Consider the following 18,697-nt stretch of genomic DNA (forward strand, 5'->3'; position numbering starts at 1 on the left):
AAGGGAGAGAGAATCTCAAGCTCTCCACCGAGCACGAAGCCAGACTTGGGGCTTAATCTCACAGGCCTGAGATCACGACCTGAGCCAAAACCAAGAGTCAGACGCTTAACCGACTGAGCCACCCAAGCACTCCTTAAATCTTCCGTATTAGTACAAGTACCAACTATATACTTTATCATAATGCACATTTTTCCTTTGAAAGGAACCATTTTTAAGATTATAAAAATTTTTCATTTTTAAGATTATATAAAAATAAAAGGTGCAACTTCATGTGTAATTTTATGTAGTAATATCTCTTGAAAGCCTGGTACTTTAATTCCTTAAAAAAGTCTTATGTAAGAGATTTGGGAATGCATAATTATTTCCATCTGTATAATTATTGATGGAATTGTGGGACTCATTAATATAGAGCTGAGTATGTAATCCCATCATAGTCCCATGACTCCAAAAGGGTTGCCAGTAAAAACTGTGGAAAATGGTCTTGCAACATTCAATATTACACACAAATCGGAACATCATGAGTGACAAAATTCTACACCACAAGTTATATGGAGGGTATCTACAAACTTTGTATAATAAAAAAAATATGTAGCTTTAGAACAGGGCAATCATTCAGTATACAACTAATGTTACAGGGAAGGAAAAGACCCAGAAAGAGGGAAACAGGAAGTGATAAAGTTGTGTTCAAGGTAATGTTGTTACAAACTTCACTTAAGGGAAGAAAACATTTAGGAACATGGAATATGGGTAATTTTGCATATATGTGATTGAAATAATGCAGGCTTTGGAGCCATATAGACTTGGTTTGAATCTTAGGTTTATTACTTTTTTTTTAAAGATTATTTATTTATTTGACAGAGAGAGGTGAGAGAGCGCACAAGCAGGCAAAGTGGCAGGCAGAGAGAGAGGGAGAAGCAGGCTCCCCGCTGAGCAGGGAACCTGACATGGGGGGATCCCAGGACCCTGAGATCATGAGCTGAGCCAACGGCAGACACATAACCGACTGAGCCACCCAGGCGTCCCAGGTCTACTACTTATTATCTTTCTGTCTCTGGCAAGTTACTTAACCTCTGAGCTTAGTGCAGTCACCTGAAAACTGAAAAACAGTTACTCAGAACACTGTTGTTTATCTTACGTGATAAAAGAAAAACATTCGTACCAAGTACATGTGACAACTTTCTTTTTCTTCTAATAATTATTACTGTATTAAAAGATAATCACTGCCATTTACCTTCCCAATACAACTTACTGGATATATTCGGAACTGCTTGCAAACACCTATCTTCTATCCATTATGCAAGTAGGGCTCACGATAAAGTGACATGACCCGCTTAGAAAGATTACAGGTATTACGACTCAAATGTGTAAATGAACAGTCATGGAAGACAGTATTAAAAAAGCGATTTGAATTCAAGGGCATCAGCAATGAGCACTCTCCCCTGATGCCTGAGACCCAACGGTTCTTCAGAAAAAAAGCTCTGAACTGTCTAAAATAACGGAAGATGAAAGAAAGCATGGCAGAGGACTGACAGGCAGCAGAGTCCCAGAACAGTAATAGTATGGAAAATAGTGTGAGTTACTCTGTCAGCAACTCACATACTATTCTCATGCATACTAACCCTAATATGCAGAACGGGTTCTGGGTTCAGATGATTGTACAGGTTCAAAACCTAGACCTACTACTTCTCTGTTGTATGTCAAATTACTTAGCTTCATTTCTCATATGTTAACATGGATAATGATCGTTATCACTACACAGAGTCATGATGAACATTTGATGAGCTTCTCATGGAGAGGGTGTAGTTTTGAACAGTATCAGGATATATTCAGCACTTAATCAAGTGCCCCTTGCCCCCCAACACACCCGTTCTTGGTTCTCCTTCTGCTTCTCTGGTCATTCCTTACTCTCCAAAGCCGCACAAGCCCAGGGCACAACTCAAGAAGTCCTAGCAGAGAACAGCTGCTGAGAGGCTTAGAGCCAGGCAGAGATGTCAGAGGTCACACAGTGCTGGAGTCTGGCCTTAAGACCACAGGAAATACATGCCCAGGAATAAAGACAATATCTGAGGAGTAAGAGACAGGAATAAGGAACTCTAGAAATAAATGTGAAACTGCAACAGACACCCCAGCAAAGCCTAAACCCAAGTTCTGATAGGATGAAGTTGATGTGCAGTAATTTGTTTTTTAGAGGAACCCTCTATAATGTACCATTTACAATTTATAGCATATAATAAAAATTATTAGATGTGCAAAACAGGAGAAAGTGTCCAATAATCACGATAAAATAAGCAATAAAAGCAAACAAAAGTGAAAAAGGACTTCAAAATAACTGTGCTAAATATGTCAAAGAGAAAAAGATGCACGAGATAGATAACATGGAATATTTCAACAGTTATAATCAATAAAAAAAAGAATCAAATGGACATTGGAGAACTGCAAAATCCAGTATCTGAAATCAGCAATTTATTAGCTGAGTTTAAAAGCACACTCAACACCTAATCCTATTTATCTAGAAGACAGAATTAATGAAGGCAAAGAAAGACCAATAGAAAACATACAAACTGGGACACCTGGCTGGCTCAGTCAGGAGAGTATGTGACTCTTGATCTTGGGGTCATGAGTTCAATCCCCACATTGGGCATAGAGCTTACGTTAAAAAAAGTAAAACAGGGGCGCCTGGGTGGCTTAATCAGTTAAGTGTCCAACTCGTGATTTCAGCTCAGGTCATGATCTCAAGTTAGTGAGATTGAGCCCTGCATAGGGCTCTGCACTGGACATGGAGCCTGCTTAAGATTCTCTCTCCCTCTCCCTCTCCCTCTGCTCTTCCCAACCTCTAAAATAAGTAAAACAAAATTTTTAAAATTTTTAAAAATTAAAAAAACACACAAACTGAAGCCCATAAAGGGAAAACAAATGGAAAAAAGAAAGCAGAGCATGAGAAAGACAAGGGACACAGTTAAAAAAAAAAAAAATCTAACAGTATGTATGAAGTGCTAGAAGGAGAGGAGAAAAGCAGTTGTTGAAGAAACAATGGCCAGCAATTCTCCAAGTCTGTTTAAGGACAGTGACCAACAGATTTGAAGCACTCAGAAAACCTTAAGTCACAAACAAGAATATCATAGTCAAAACGGCTGAAAACCAAAGATAAAGAAGAAACCTCCTAAAAGCAAGTTTCACACGATCTGGCCATCCATTACCTCCCCTGATGTCTTAGGACTCTCCAATTTAATCGTCCCTTTCCTTCCTTGCTGTTCCTTGAACACATACGGCAAAATTTTACAATGGTTCCTCTGCCTGGAACATTCTTCCCCAATGTGTCTCTCTGCGCCCCTCACTTAAAAAATTATAGCCCATTCCTCACCCACTTGAATACCCTCATCCCTATGCCATCCAAGCCCTTAGACACCCAATCACCCAAACATTCCTTATTTTTTCCTATAGCACTTTACCTTTAATATAATTTACTTCTTATGTTCAATGCTTATTATCTGCCTCTACCCACTAAAAAGTTATCTCTGAAAGGATAAGGATCTTTGTTTTGCTCATTGTTGTACCCCACGTATCTTGAACAGTGAGTGCCCTTGCACACATAGGTGCTCAATGATTATTTGTTGAATGAATGAATGAATGCTATTATTATATTGTTGTCATTATTATTCCAAGCCTTTGTAGTCACCAAATAAGTTCATGCCGTGTCCTCTAATACAGTTTTCCCTATTTACTTCTGGAACTGCTTTTGATATGTGATAGAATGGTATTGTAGTATAGGAGTTAAACAGCAGACTCTGGCACCAGATAGCATGGATCTGCAAGTAACAGAACTCCATATGTATATATATATATATACGTTCTGCATTCCCTAAACACATATATGGAATTTATATACATAAATTAAGTTAGGGTTAGGGTATTTATATATATATATAAATTAGGTTAAGGTTAGGGTAACCTAAATATAAATTTATATATATAAATATATATTTTATATATATTTATATATATATTATATATAGTATGTATTTTTTAGTACATTATATATTTTACATACAACTTGTAGAATGTAGGGAAACAACTAAATTGCTGTCTTCATTACTAATTATTAATTCATTACCAATTAATATATAATCAAATAGTAACAGTAATATCAATTGTATAGTGTTCTTATAGGTTCTAAGCACTTCACATATTAATGCATTTAATCCTTCTATCAACGTCATGGAAACCAAGGCACACAAAGATTAATTTGTACCAAGACACAGTTTGTAAGTGACATAGCAGGATTTAGATTCATGTTGAGTTCCAATGAAAAGGAATTTTTAGATTAGACAAAATAATTTCTTTAAAAAAAATGAACTAAACATAATTAAATTTATGTCTGCTTAAAAAAAAGTTTCTTAGCACTAAAGACAGAAATACAGATATTAGGGTATGTCACTAGGTGATGCTCTTTGTTAAATTTCTCTCCTGAGAAGGTAATCTGAGGAGTTATGATTCATTCAGTTGGGAAAGTACTTGTACTAGGACTAATGATTTAGTTGGCTCTTTAACCACAACAGTTAACCTTGTCCAGAAAATAAGTCTATATGCAAAAAGGTAAGCCAAATTTATGGGAAACTTTCTGTAAGATTATAAGCTTAGAATATTGAGACTTCCCCAGCATGAACACAGTATCTCTCTCCATGTATTTTATATTTCTCCATTTATGTGTCCATTTTCCTTAATGTCTTGATAAGATTCTATATTTTTAAACAAAAAAAAAACTGATTAAAACCGGATAGAGGGTTTGAATAGACATTTTTCCAAAGACAACATACGGATGGCCAAGAGACACACAAAAAGATGCTGGACTTCACTAATCATCAGGAAAATGCAAATCAAAACCACAATAAGAAATCATCTCATACCTTGTCAGAATGGCTACTCTCAAAAAGACAAAGAAATAGCAAGTACTGGTGAGGATGTGGAGAAAAGGGAACCTGTCTGCCCTGTTCATGGGAATGTCAGTTGGTGCAACCACTATGAGAAACAGTATGGAGGTTCTTCAAAAAGTTAAAAGTAGAAATACTATATGATTCAGTAATTCCACCACTGGGTATTACCCAAAGAAAATAAAAACGCTAATTCGAAAAGATATATGCAGCCCTATGTTTATTGCAGCATTACTTACAGTAGTCAAGATATGGAAGCAATCTAAGTGTCCATCCATAGATGAATGGATAAAAAGACGTGGTACATATATGTGTGTGTGTGTATATATATATACACACATACAATACATATCGATTACAAAATTAATAAGACAAAGACATACATTGCACACTTACCAAACTGACAGAAATTTAAAGATCAAGTGTTAGAGAGGATACAGACCACTGGAACTCTTAATATATTGCTGTGGGGAAAGGAAACAACAACTCCTCTGTAAAGACAGCTTGGCGTTATACAGGAATCCTGCAGATGCATATGCATATAACTGGATGGCCTGTACCACTACTAGCTATGTATCTAATAGCAATGTGCACCAAGAAACAAGACGTGTGTACCAAGAAACACATGAAACAGTGCTCACAGCAGTATTCTTTACATGAGGAAAATTTTAAAATAACTCACACATCCCTCAACATTAGAGAGGATAAATGAATCGTGATATAAAGACAATGGAATAAAACACAATAATGTAATGTGAACAAATCGGAGCTCTTACAACTAACCATGCATCAATCTCACAAATAATGAAATAAAGAAGAGACACAAAATAACATGCATAGTATAAGTCTGCTCACACAAAGCTCAAAACCAACGTCTGTCACTTATTTGCAAATGGTTCAGCAAATAAAATATGTATTTATATCAATCTATTGAGTATAATGAAAACATAACAAATCACCTGTGAATCTAGATGAAGAATATACAAAGTTTCATTGTACTATTTTGCTGTTTTGTTTAGGTTTGAGATATTTCAAGATAAAAAGAAAAAAAAGGATTAAAAATCAGGCAAAGCTAATTTATATTGTTTAAAAGTAGTTTCTTCATCTGGATGACAGATGTATGACTTTTCTTTATAATTATATATTAATGTATTTTATACATTTTTTCTGTATGTATATTTTGCAAAAGAAGAAATGTAAAAAATGTGATCAGGTATGTAAAAATACTTTCAAGAAAAACTGCTACACACTTGTTAAACATTACTATAAAAAATAAATAACAAGCTTTTTGTAACAAGCAAGCTTATAAGTAAGGAGGCTTTGTTATGTGGGCCATTTACTTGAGCTAGATCTATAAAAAAGTACTTAATGAGGACCAATTTTTGAGGCTAGCACTGATTTTTCCGCGCAATAGTTCTTACACAACCAACAATTCTGAATCTTGTTTAGTTTGATATTAGTTGGTATACTCTTCCAAATAATTCCCATGAACTGCACTATGATACCCTAATACTCATTCTGGCAGGTATTCTAGCATATGCTACTTAAAAATTTATTATAAGAAAACTCTGGATGAAAGTTTTATAATTTTCCAAGTATCGTGCATAATTTATATTGTCCATGTGTGAACTCTGCCTGTTTTCTATAGCTTTTTGCTATTTTGCTCATTAGGATTTCACAGTATTTTTGTGTAAAACTCTCAAAAGTCAAAAGTCGTCCAGAATTTCATGTTTTCAAGATGACTTTTAATATATTAATCCACTTGATTGTCTTTTGTGTCGTCTAAATCAATATCAAAATCTAAGTCATCATCACTTTCTTCTTCATTTCTTCTGCAGCTTCTATGGTTGGAACGTAGATTACTTTCAGGAATTTGTCTTTTCTGGTTCCTTATTAAACCTGAAAATGAAAAAAAAGAACTTCTACTTATTTCTCAGGCTTTCGTTATTTAACTGTAGATTGAAAAGAACTTTATACTGTATTTCCTGATTAATAGGAGTCTAATAAAATAAGTATAGAGAAAAAGATCCTTGAAGACTAACTTCAGTCAAAATCCAACCAATAATAATACTGTTGTTAATAAAGTAGGCTCAAAGAAATTAATACATGATGTCCATTCAAGAAAAGTAGTTGCATAATGAGTAAATTCTTCTCTGATGAGTGACGAATGTGAACTTCATGGATAAATATTTTAATTTCCTAAAAATATAAAGTTTTATTTTTACTATAATGATAGAAAAATATAATGAATAATTAAGACATTTTCTTGTTAGGTGGAAAAAAAAAAAAAAGAAGTCTAAATCAGTGTGATACACTGCACCTTAAGACTCTCAGAGCTACTGGATGTTTCCTCAAAAGAAAATTCACATATCGATTACTAAAAGACTAAATCCCAAACATTTAAAAAAAAAATACTCACGGAATAACAATGTCTTCTTTCTTTCCACATTTTGCACAAACTTCAAGTTCACAGGCACATGGTCTACATATTATGTGATAAGAATCCTTCACTGACTTTTGTAAACATTTAACACTAAAAGTGGGGGGGAAAAATCAAGCATTATTTTTTACTAATTGCATAAGATTTATCTGATGAAATAAAATAAACATAGGGCTGCTCTACTGACTGAGCCAGGCAGGCACCCCAGATTTATCTACTTTCTTAAAGCTTTTAAAAATGTCATTTGCAAATAGTGACAGTTTTACTTCTGCCTTTTCTATTTGGATGCCTTTTATTTCTTTTTCTTGCCTAATTACTCTGACTACGATTTTTAGTACTATGCTGAATCAAAGTGGCAAGAATGGGCATCCTCATCGTGTTCTTGATCTTAGAGGAAACGCTTCTGGCTTTTCATTGCTGAGTTCAATGTTAGCTGTGGGTTTGTCATATATGGCCTTTATTATGTTGAGGTATATTTCCTCTATACTCTGTTTGTTGAGAGTTTTTATCATAAACAGATGTTGAATTTTTTTGTCTAATGCTTTTTCTGCTTCCACTGAGAGCTGAATTGGCTTGCTAATATTTTGTTAAGGAATTTGCATCTATGTGCCTCAGGGATACAGGCCAGCAATTTTCTTTTCTTCTGGCATCCTTGTCTGTTTCAGTATCTGGGTAATGTTGGCCTCATAAAATGAGTTTGGAAGTGTTCCCTTCTTTTCCTTATTTTGGAATAGTTTGAGAAGAATTGGTATTAATTCTTTAAATGTTGGCAGAATTCACCCATGAAACTGTCTGGTCCTGGACTTCTGTTTTGGGAGAAGTTTTTAATTATTAATTCAATCTTACTAGTAATTAGTCTGTTTAGATTTTCTATTTCTTTAAGTTTCAGTCTTGGTAGGTTGTATGTTTCTAGGAAATTCTCCATTTCTCTAATTTGCTGGCATACATTTGTTCATATAGTCTCTTAGGATCCTTTGTATTTCTGTGGTATCAGTTGTAACTTCTCTTTTACTTCCAATTTTATTTATTTGACTCTTCTTTTATACTTCGTGAGTCTAATGTAAGATTTGTCAATTCTGTTTATCTTTTCAAAGAACAAATTCTTAATTTCACTGATCTTTTCTACTGTCTTTTTAGTTTCTATTTCATTTTTTTCCCCTGCACTGATCTTTATTATTTCCTTCCTTCTACTAAGTTTAGGTTTCACTTGTTCTTTTTCTTGTTCCTTGAGATGTAAAATTAGATTAAGATTTTTCTTTTTCTTGATGTAAGAATTTATTGCTATGAACTTTCCTCATAACTACTTCTGCATCTTTTAAGTTATGGTGGGGTCTATTTCCATTTTCAGTTGTCCCAAGGTTTGTTTTTCTTTTTTAATTTCTCTTTTGATTTCTTCTTTCGCCCACTGGTTGTTCAGTAGCATGTTGTCTACTTTCCACAAATCAGTGAGTTTTCCACTTTTGTACTTGTAATTTATTTCTACCTTTATAGCACTATGGTTGAAAAGATGCTTGATATGATTTCAGTCTTCTTAAGTTTTTAAAATTTGTTTTGTGGCCTAACATATGAACTATCCTGAAGAGTATTCCATGTGTAATTGAGAAGAAAATGTATTCTGTTGTTTTTGGATGGAATATTCTGTACATATTTGTATAATATTGTTAAAATGTCCACACTATCCAGAGTAATCTACAGATTCAATGCAATGCCCATCAAAATTCCAGTGACATTTCTCACAAAAACAGAACAATCCTAAAATCTATATGGAACCACAAAAGACCCCAAAGAGTCAAAGCAATCCTGAGAAAGAACAAAGCTGGAGGTGTCACACATCTTGATTTCAAACTATATTACAAAGCTGTAGTAATCAAAACAGTATGATATGGACATAAAAACAAATATATAGATCAATAGAACAGAACTGGTAGCCCCAAAATAAAAGCACATATATATGGTCAATTAATTTACAACAAAGGAGCCAAGAACAAACAATAGGGAAAGAACAGTCTCTTCAATAAATAGTGTTGGGAAAACTGGACAGCCACATGCAAAAGAATGAAACTGGACCCCTATCTTATACCATATACAAAATGTCACTCAAAATGGATTACAGATTTGAATGTAAGACCTGAAATTATAAAATTCCTAGAAGAAAACATGGGCAATAAGCTCCTTGACAGAGGTCTTACCAATAATTTTTTGGATTTAAGACTAAAAGTAAAGCAGAAAAATTGAGTAAGTGGCACTACATCAAACTAAAAAGCTTCTGTATAGCAAAGGAAACTATCAACAAAATGAAAAGGTAACCTACTAAACAGGAGAATATATTTACAAATCATATACAGTATATGAGAAGGGGTTAATATCCAAAATATAATGAACTCACACAACTCAACAGCCAAAACACAATCTGATTACAAATGGTAAAAGAATCTCAATAGATACTTTTCCAAAGAAGACATACAGATGGCCAATAGATATAAGAAAAAAATACACAACATCATTAATTACCAGGGAAATGCAAATCAAAGCCACAATGAGATATCCCCCCATACATGTTAGAATAGCTGTTATTAAAAGAAATAAGTGTTAGTATGGATGTGGAGAAAAGGGAACCCTTATGCATTGCTGGTGGTAATGTAAATTAGCGTAGCCACTATATAAAACAATATGAAGGTTTCCTTAAAAAACCGAAACTAGAAATGTCATATGATCTACTAACTCCACTTCTGGATATTTATCTTCAGAAAATAAAAACACTAACTTGGAAAGATACATGCACCCCCATATTAACTGCAGCATTATTTTCAATAGCCAAGAAATGGAAACAACCTACAGGCACCCGGCTGGCTGTCAGTAGAGCATGCAACTCTTGATCTTAGGATCATGAGTTTGAACCCCACATTGGGCACAGAGATTACTAAAAAAAAAAAAAGAAAGAAAGAAAGAAACGGAAATAACCTATGATTCTATTGATGGATGAATGAATGAAGAAAATGTGGTAAAATATACAGTGGAATATTATTCAGACATAAAAAAGAAGGAAATCAAAAGGTACAAACGTCCAGTTACAAAATAAAGTCATGGGGAAGTAAAGTACAGCATGACAACTATAGTTAATATTAACTGTACTGCATATGTGAAAGTTGCCAAGAGAGCAAATCTTAAAAGTTCTCATCACAAGAAAAAACAAATTTTGTAACTATGTACGGTGACAGATGTTAACTAGACTTATTGTGGTGATCATTTTGCAATGTATACAAATATTGAATCATTATATTGTACAACTACAACTAATAAAATGTTATATGTCAATTATACCTGAATTTTAAAAAAATTTTAAACTTTTGTGTACCAAAGGACATTACTAATATAGGGAAAAAAAAAAAGAAAACCTCACTGAATGGCAGAAAATATTTGCAAATACAGTAATAGATTTGTACCTAGACTACACAAAGAACTCTTGTAACTCAATAAAAATTCAAATAACTCCAAAATAAGCAAAGGATTTGAACAGACATTTTACCCAAAAAAAAGACATATAAATGGCCCATAAGCACATGAAAAGATGCTCAACATCACTAGACACCAGGGAAATGCAAATCAAAACTGCAATGACATACCACCTCACAGCACTAGAATGAACATTATAAAGAAGGACAATAACAAGCGTCAGTAAGAAAGAATGTGGAGAAGTTGGAGCCCTCATATTGCTGGTGGTAAGTAAAAAAGTATGGTCACTTTTGAAAACAATTTGGCAGGTTCTCAAAAGATTAGATATAGAGTTATCAAAAAACCCAGGAACCCCAATTCTTTGTCTCTACACACACACACACACACACACACACACACACACACATACACACACACACACGTACACGAGAACTGAAAACATATATGCATATAAAAACTTGTCCATGAATGTTGACAGCAGCATTATTTGTTAATAGCCAAAAGAGTAAGATAATAGCCAAATGTCCAGCAGGTAATGAATGGATAAGATGTACAGCTCTACAATGGAGTATTTAGTAATAAAAAAGAATTAAGTACTGATAAATGTTACAACACACTTGAAAAAATTATGCTAAGTGAAAGAAGCCAGTGACAAAACACTGCATGTTACATGATTCTGCTTATGTGAAATGTCCAAAATACGTAAATCAATAGAAACAGAAAGCACAAGCGGGGTTGTTCAGGGGGAAATGGAGATTGACTACTAATGGGCATAGGGTTTCTTTCTGAGATGATGAAAATGTTAAATTGATTGTTGTGACAGTCACACAACACTATGATGTACTAAAAACCACTGAATTATACAAGTCAAATGGATGAACTGTATACTATGTGAACTAAATCTTCATAAAGGTTTTTTAAAAAGTGAAACATAAATGGTAGAAGTAAGAAAAACCTGGAACAAAAGACACAAGATACCAGAAATCCATTTTTTTTTATAATGATTTTTTATTATATTATGTTAGTCACCATACAGTACATCCCCGGATTCCGATGTAAGGCTCGATGATTCATTAGTTGTGTATAACACCCAGTGCACCATGCAATACGTGCCCTCCTTACTACCCATCACCGGTCTATCCCATTCCCCCACCCCCCTCCCCTCTGAAGCCCTCAGTTTGTTTCTCATAGTCCATAGTCTCTCATGTTTCATTCCCCCTTCTGATTACCCCCCCCCTTTCTTTATCCCTTTCTTCCCCTACTGATCATCCTAGTTCTTATGTTCCATAGATGAGAGAAATCATATGATAGTTGTCTTTCTCTGCTTGACTTATTTCACTTAGCATTATCTCCTCCAGTGCTGTCCATGTTGTAGCAAATGTTGAGAACTCGTTCTTTCTGATAGCTGAGTAATATTCCATTGTATATATGGACCACAACTTCTTAATCCAGTCATCTGTTGAAGGGCATCTCGGCTCCTTCCACGATTTAGCTATTGTGGACATTGCTGCTATGAACATTGGGGTGCATATGGCCCTTCTCTTCACTACGTCTGTATCTTTGGGGTAAATACCCAGTAGTGCAATGGCTGGATCATAGGGTAGCTCAATTTTTAACTTTTTAAGGGACCTCCACACTGTTTTCCAGAGTGGCTGTACCAACTTGCATTCCCACCAACAATGTAGGAGGGATCCCCTTTCTCCACATCCTCTCCAGCAATTGTTGTCTCTTGCCTTGTCTATTTTTGCCATTCTAACTGGCGTAAGGTGGTATCTCAGTGTGGTTTTGATTTGAATTTCCTTGATGGCTAATGATTTTGAACATTTTTTCATGTGTCTGTTAGCCATTTGTATGTCTTCATTGGAAAAGTGTCTATTCATATCTTCTGCCCATTTTTTGATTTGTTTATTTGTTTCTCGTGTATTGAGTTTGAGAAGTTCTTTGTAGATCTTGGATACCAGTCCTTTATCTGTAGTGTCATTTGCAAATATATTCTCCCATTCCGTGGGCTGCCTCTTAGTTTTTCTGACTGTTTCCTTGGCTGTGCAGAAACTTTTAATCTTGATGAAGTCCCATAAATTCATTTTATCTTTTGTTTCTCTTGCCTTTGGGGATGTGTCATGAAAAAGGTTGCTTTGGCCGATGTCGTAGAGGTTGTTGCCTATGTTCTCCTCTAGAATTTTGATAGATTCCTGTCTCACATTGAGGTCTTTCATCCATTTGGAGTTTATTTTTGTGTATGGTGTGAGATAGTGGTCAAGTTTCATTCTTTTGCATGTAGCTGTCCAATTTTCCCAGCACCATTTATTGAAGAGACTGTCTTTTTCCCACCGGATGTTTTTTCCTGCTTTATCAAATATTAGTTGCCCAAAGAGCCGAGGGTCCACAGAAATCCATTTTAAACATAAACTTACAGATAGTTAAAAGTAGGACAAGGAGGGGGCGCCTGGGTGGCACAGTAGTTAAGCATCTGCCTTCGGCTCAGGGCCTGATCCCAGCGTTCTGGGATCGAGCCCCACATCAGGCTCCTCCGCTGGGAGCCTGCTTCTTTCCTCTCCCACTCCCCCTGCTTGTGTTCCCTCTCTCACTGGCTGTCTCTATCTCTGTCAAATAAATAAATAAAATCTTAAAAAAAAAAAAAAAGTAGGACAAGGAAAAAAAAAAAGTAGGACAAGGAAAAAAAACCATGCAAACACTAACCAACAGAAGCTGGAGTCACTGTATTATTATCAAAATACACTTCAAAGAAAATTTCCAGGTATAAAAGTGGTTATCACACAACAATAAAGGGATCAATCTTCTAAAAACACACAATAATCCTAAATGTTTATGCACCTAACAACAGGGTGTTAAAATAAATGAGGCAAAACTGTTGATAAAAAGAGAATTAGAAAAACCCACAAGTACAGTTAGGGACTTCAACACTTCTCTCTCCATAACTGATTGTACAAAAAAGTCAGTAAAGATACAGAACACCTGGTTGATAGAATGCTATCAAATTTATAGAACACTCCACCCAACAAGAGCAATATATTCTCTTCAAGTACACATGAAGCATTCTCCAAGATAGACCAAATCCTGAGCCATAAAACCAATCTCAACAAATTAAAAAAAATATTTAAACCTGAAATTTGTTATTTTACTGCAATGAAATTAATTAGAAATCCATAAAACAGAAAAATATCTAGAAAATGCCCTAATATCTAGAAAATAAACAAAACACTCCTAAATAACCTACAGGTCAAAGAGGAAATCACAAGGGAATTTAGTAAATATTTTGACTGGGGGCACCTAGGTGGTTCAGTGGGTTGGGCCTCCAACCCTTGATTTTGGCTCAGGTCATGATGGCAGGGTCCTGGGCCCGCAATGGGCTCCCCAATCAGTGAGCAGTCTGGGTTTCCCTCTCCCTTTGCTCCTCCCCCATCCTCATGAACATGCACTCTCTCTAAGAAATAAATAAATGAATCTTAAAAAAAAAAAAAAAAGAAAGAAAGAAAAGAAAAGACTTAAAAAATATTTTGACTGACCAACAATGAAAACACAGCATCAAAATTTATAGAACGGAGCTAAAAATGTTCCTGGGATATTTATATAATTAAATATTTATATTAAACAAGAAGAACTATCTAAACTTCTATTTTAAGAAAGCAAGGGGGGGAAAAGGAGTAAATTAAACTCAAAGCAAACAAAAGGAAGGAAGCAATATCAAAACTAAAATCAATGAAATTGAGGGTGTCTGGCTGGCTCAGTTGGTAGAGCATGTGACTCTTGATCTTGGGGTCATGAGTTTGAGCCCCACACGGGGGACAGAGTTTACTTAAAAAAAAAAATTAACGAGAGGTGCCTGGGTGGCTCAGTCAGTTAAGCATCTGCCTTCGGCTCAGGTCATGATCCCAGGGTCCTGTGATCGAGTCCCATGTGGGGCTCCCTGCTCAGTGGGGAGTCTGCTTCTCCCTCTCCCTCCGCCTGCTGCTCTGCCTGCAGCTCTGCCTACTTGTGCCCTCTCTCTCTCTCTCTCTGTGTCAAATAAATAAATAAAATCTTTAAAAAAAATCAATGAAATTGGAAACAGAAAAATAGAGAAAATCAATAAAACCAAAAGCAGATTCTTTTAAAAAATTAATATAATTCAAACACAAAGCCGGATTGATGAAGATAAAAAAGAAAGGAGACAACTTACCAATATCAAGAATAAAAGAAGAGACAGCACTAGACAAATCCAACAGATATTAAAAGAATAATAAGGGAATTTTAGTAACAACTCTATGCCCATAAATCCAACAACATCGTTGAAATAAACACATTTCGGGGCACCTGCGTGGCTCAGTCAGTTAAGATCCGCCTTCAGCTCAGGTCATGATCCCAGGGTCCTGGGATTGAGCCCCTCGTCAGGCTCCCTGTTCAGTAGGGAGTCTGCTTCTTCCTCTCCCTCTGCCCTTCCAATCTCCCCTGCTCACACTCTCTTTCTTTCTCTCAAATAAATAAATACAGTCTTAAAAAAAAAAAAATGCCTGAAAAGGTATACTATCAAAACTTGCTTAAGAAGAAATAGATAAACTAAAAATTCCTCTACACATTAAAGAAAAATTTAGTCATACTTGAAAACTCCAACCCCAAAATGGCTTCACTAGTGAATTCTACCAAATAAGAAACAGTACTAATTAAAAAGAAAAAAAGGAAGAACGCTAATTTTACACAAATCATTCCAGAAAACAGAAAATAAAATAGAAAGGAACAGTTCCCAACTCATTTGATAAGACCCTCATAGGACAAAACAAAGACAAAATTACAGACTGGTATTTCTAATGAACATAGATGTAAAAATCTAGGACAAAATGTTAGCAGATGAAATTTAACAATATATAAAAAGGATATACATCACAACCAAGAAGGCTTTATCCAAGGTCATGCAAGGCTAATTCAAAATTAAAATAAATGAGGGATGCTTGGGTGGTTCAGTCAGTTAAGCATCTGCCTTTGACTCAGGTCATGAGCCCAGCGTCCTAGGATCGAGCACCATATCAGTCTCCTTGCTCAGCAGGGAGCCTGTTTCTCCCTCTGCCTGCTCTGCCTGCTACTCCCCCTGCTTGTGCTCTCTCTCTGATAAATGTATAAATAAAATCTTAAAAAAAAGTTAATCAATTAAAATAATTCACCAAATTGATGTTTTAAGGAAGAAAAACCATTTATTGATTTCATCAGACGCAGAAAAAGCATTTAACAAAATTTAACACCTATTCACATGATAAAAACTCTCAGCAAACTATAAAGAAACTCCCTCAACCTGATAAAAAGCACCTACAGAGAAACTACAGCTAATATACTTACTGATGAAAGAATGAATACCTTCCCCATAAGATCAAGAACAGGGCAAGAATATAGGCCCTCATCATTCCTTTTCAAAAAACCTAACAGCGGTCCTAGGCAGTACAATAAAGGCAAAAAAGAAATACAATAGCATACAGATTGGAAAGCAAGAAATAAAACTGTCTTTATTTTTTTTTTTAAATCATTGTCTATGTAGAAAATCCCAACGAATTTACAAAAACAGTATTAGAAATAAAAACTGAGGGGTACCTGGCTGGCTCTGTTCATAGAGCACACGACTCTCGATCTCGGGGGTTGTGAGTTCAAGCCCCACACTGGGTATAGAGGTTACTTAAAAATAAAATTTTAAAATAAATAAATAGGGACGCCTGGGTGGCTCAGTCAGTTGACTGTCTGCCTTCAGCTCAGGTCATGATCCCAGGACTCTGGAATGGAGTCCTGCATCAGGGTCCCTGCTCAGTGGGGAGCTTGCTTCTCCCTCTGCCTGCTTCTCCCCCTCCTTGTGCTTGCTCTCTCTCTCTCTGACAAATAAATAAATAATTCAACATTTAATTAATTAATTAAAAAGTGAGTTTATTGAAGTCATAGTATACACAGTCAGTAAACAAAAGTAAACTATATCTATGGTCTAGCAATGACCAATGTCTTTTTCTATAGAAACTGACAAACCAATTCTGAAAGTTATAAGAAAAAGCAAAAAAAGCTATAATAGTCAAAACAATTTTGAAGGAGAAAACAAGGCTGGAAGACTCATGATTGGTCTTGGTGAAAAGACAGACACATAAATCAATGGGATCGAATAGATTTCAGAAATAGATACATACATATATATCAATTGATTTTCAGCACAATGCAAAGTGAATTCAGTGGAGAAAAAACAGTTCTTTCGACAAATGATGCTGAAACAACTAGATATCCATAAAATTAACAGGAAATGGATCATAAGTCCAAATATAAAACCAAGAATTAAACAACATCTAAAAGAAAACACAGGAGAAAATATTTGTGACCCTAGGCCAGGCAAAGATTTCTTAGCTACAACAACAAAATCAAGAACAAAAATTCCTGATAAATCCTGATCTTCACCAAAATAAAAAATTATTCCACTTTGAAAGTATAGGGGACAAGGGCAGGCTGCCCCAAGATCGGCCACTTTGGCATAAACATTATGCTTAGTTAAAAGCAATCAAAACCCAGCAGATTCAGGAAAAGCCCTTTACTTCCCACATAATTGCTTGGTTATACCAGAAGACAGCTATTAACAGAGATACCACTTTACCTAGACATTCACCTACATAAAAGGGCAACCTGTGTTTTCTAAACATCTCCTCTCACCTTCCTGCTAATCCTCAGACTCCTACCCTTCTCCTTAACTCATATAAATCATGTTACCTATCTTTGGAATTTCTATGTCTCTGTGAATTCCCTGTATGTATGCTATTAAATTTGATTTTCTCCTGTTAATCTGTCTCATGTCAATTGGATTCTTAGTCCAGCTAGAGGAAATTCTCCCTCCCCAACAAAAGTCACTATTAAAAGAAAAAAAAAATATGTCAGAGGTTCACAGAAAATATTTGCAAAACAGATATCTGATAAAAGATTTGTACCCACAATATATATGGAACTTTCAAAACTCAGTAATAAGTAAACAAAGCAATTCAATAGAAACATGAGCTAAAATATATAAGGAAGACTTCACTAAAGAAGAAACAGATGCAAAATGAGCACATGAAAAGATGTTTAGTATCCCTGGTCATCAAACAAATCCAAATTAAAATTACAATGAGATAGAGCTACTCACTTATAGCTAAAACAGGACAAAACAGGGGCCCCTGGGTGGCTCCCTTGGTTAAGCATCTGACTTTGGCTCAGATCATGATGCCAGGCTCTACATCAGGCTCTGCGCTGAGCGGGGAGTCTGCTTTGCCCTCTCCCTCTGTCTCTGCCCCCTCTCCAGTTCGTGCTCTCCCTCTCTCTCAAATAAATAAATAAAATCTTTAAAAATAAATTAGTAAATAATGCAATAAAATAAAACAGGACAAAACAAAACAAAAAATCCTAGTGTTGAGGATGCAGAACATCTGGAACTCTCATACTGCTGGTAAGAATGCAAACGGTATAGCCATTTTAGAAAACAGTTCGATACTTTCTTATAAACATATCCCTAACATACAACCCAGCAATCTCAGTGCTACACACTTACTCAAGAGAAATAAAAACCCTGTACACGAATATATATGGAAGCACAGATAAAGGTGGTACCCAAGCACCTAACAAATAAATCTTAAAAAAAAAAAAAAAAAAAAAAGAATGGGTTGCCTGGTAGCTCAGTCAGTTTAAGCATCTGCCTTTGGCCCAGGTTATGATCCCAGGGTCCTGGGATCGAGCCCCGCATTGGGTTCCTTGCTCAGCCAGGAGCCCAATTCTCCCTCTCCCTCTCCCCCCCACTCATGTTCTCTCTCACTCTCGCTCTCAATCTCGCTCTCTCTCAAATAGATACATAAAATCTTTAAAAAAAAAGATTGATCTGTTTAATTTAGAGGGGACA

General features: G+C 35.5%; 1 protein-coding gene across 1 annotated transcript in view; it reads right to left on the reverse strand.

Moving 5' to 3' along the window:
- Positions 1 to 5,192: 5,192 nt before the first annotated feature.
- The window catches only part of CUNH9orf85 (chromosome unknown C9orf85 homolog), a 60,829-nt gene continuing 47,324 nt past the window's right edge, over positions 5,193 to 18,697 (reverse strand). Inside the window, 3 exon segments of the mRNA XM_008690960.2 lie at positions 5,193 to 6,805; positions 6,807 to 6,827; positions 7,348 to 7,461. Coding sequence (XP_008689182.1) covers positions 6,682 to 6,805; positions 6,807 to 6,827; positions 7,348 to 7,461 — 259 coding nt within the window. The 3' untranslated portion in view covers positions 5,193 to 6,681.

This window comes from Ursus maritimus, unplaced genomic scaffold (assembly GCF_017311325.1).
Source record: "Ursus maritimus isolate PB19 unplaced genomic scaffold, ASM1731132v1 scaffold_34, whole genome shotgun sequence".
Lineage (NCBI taxonomy): Eukaryota > Metazoa > Chordata > Mammalia > Carnivora > Ursidae > Ursus > Ursus maritimus.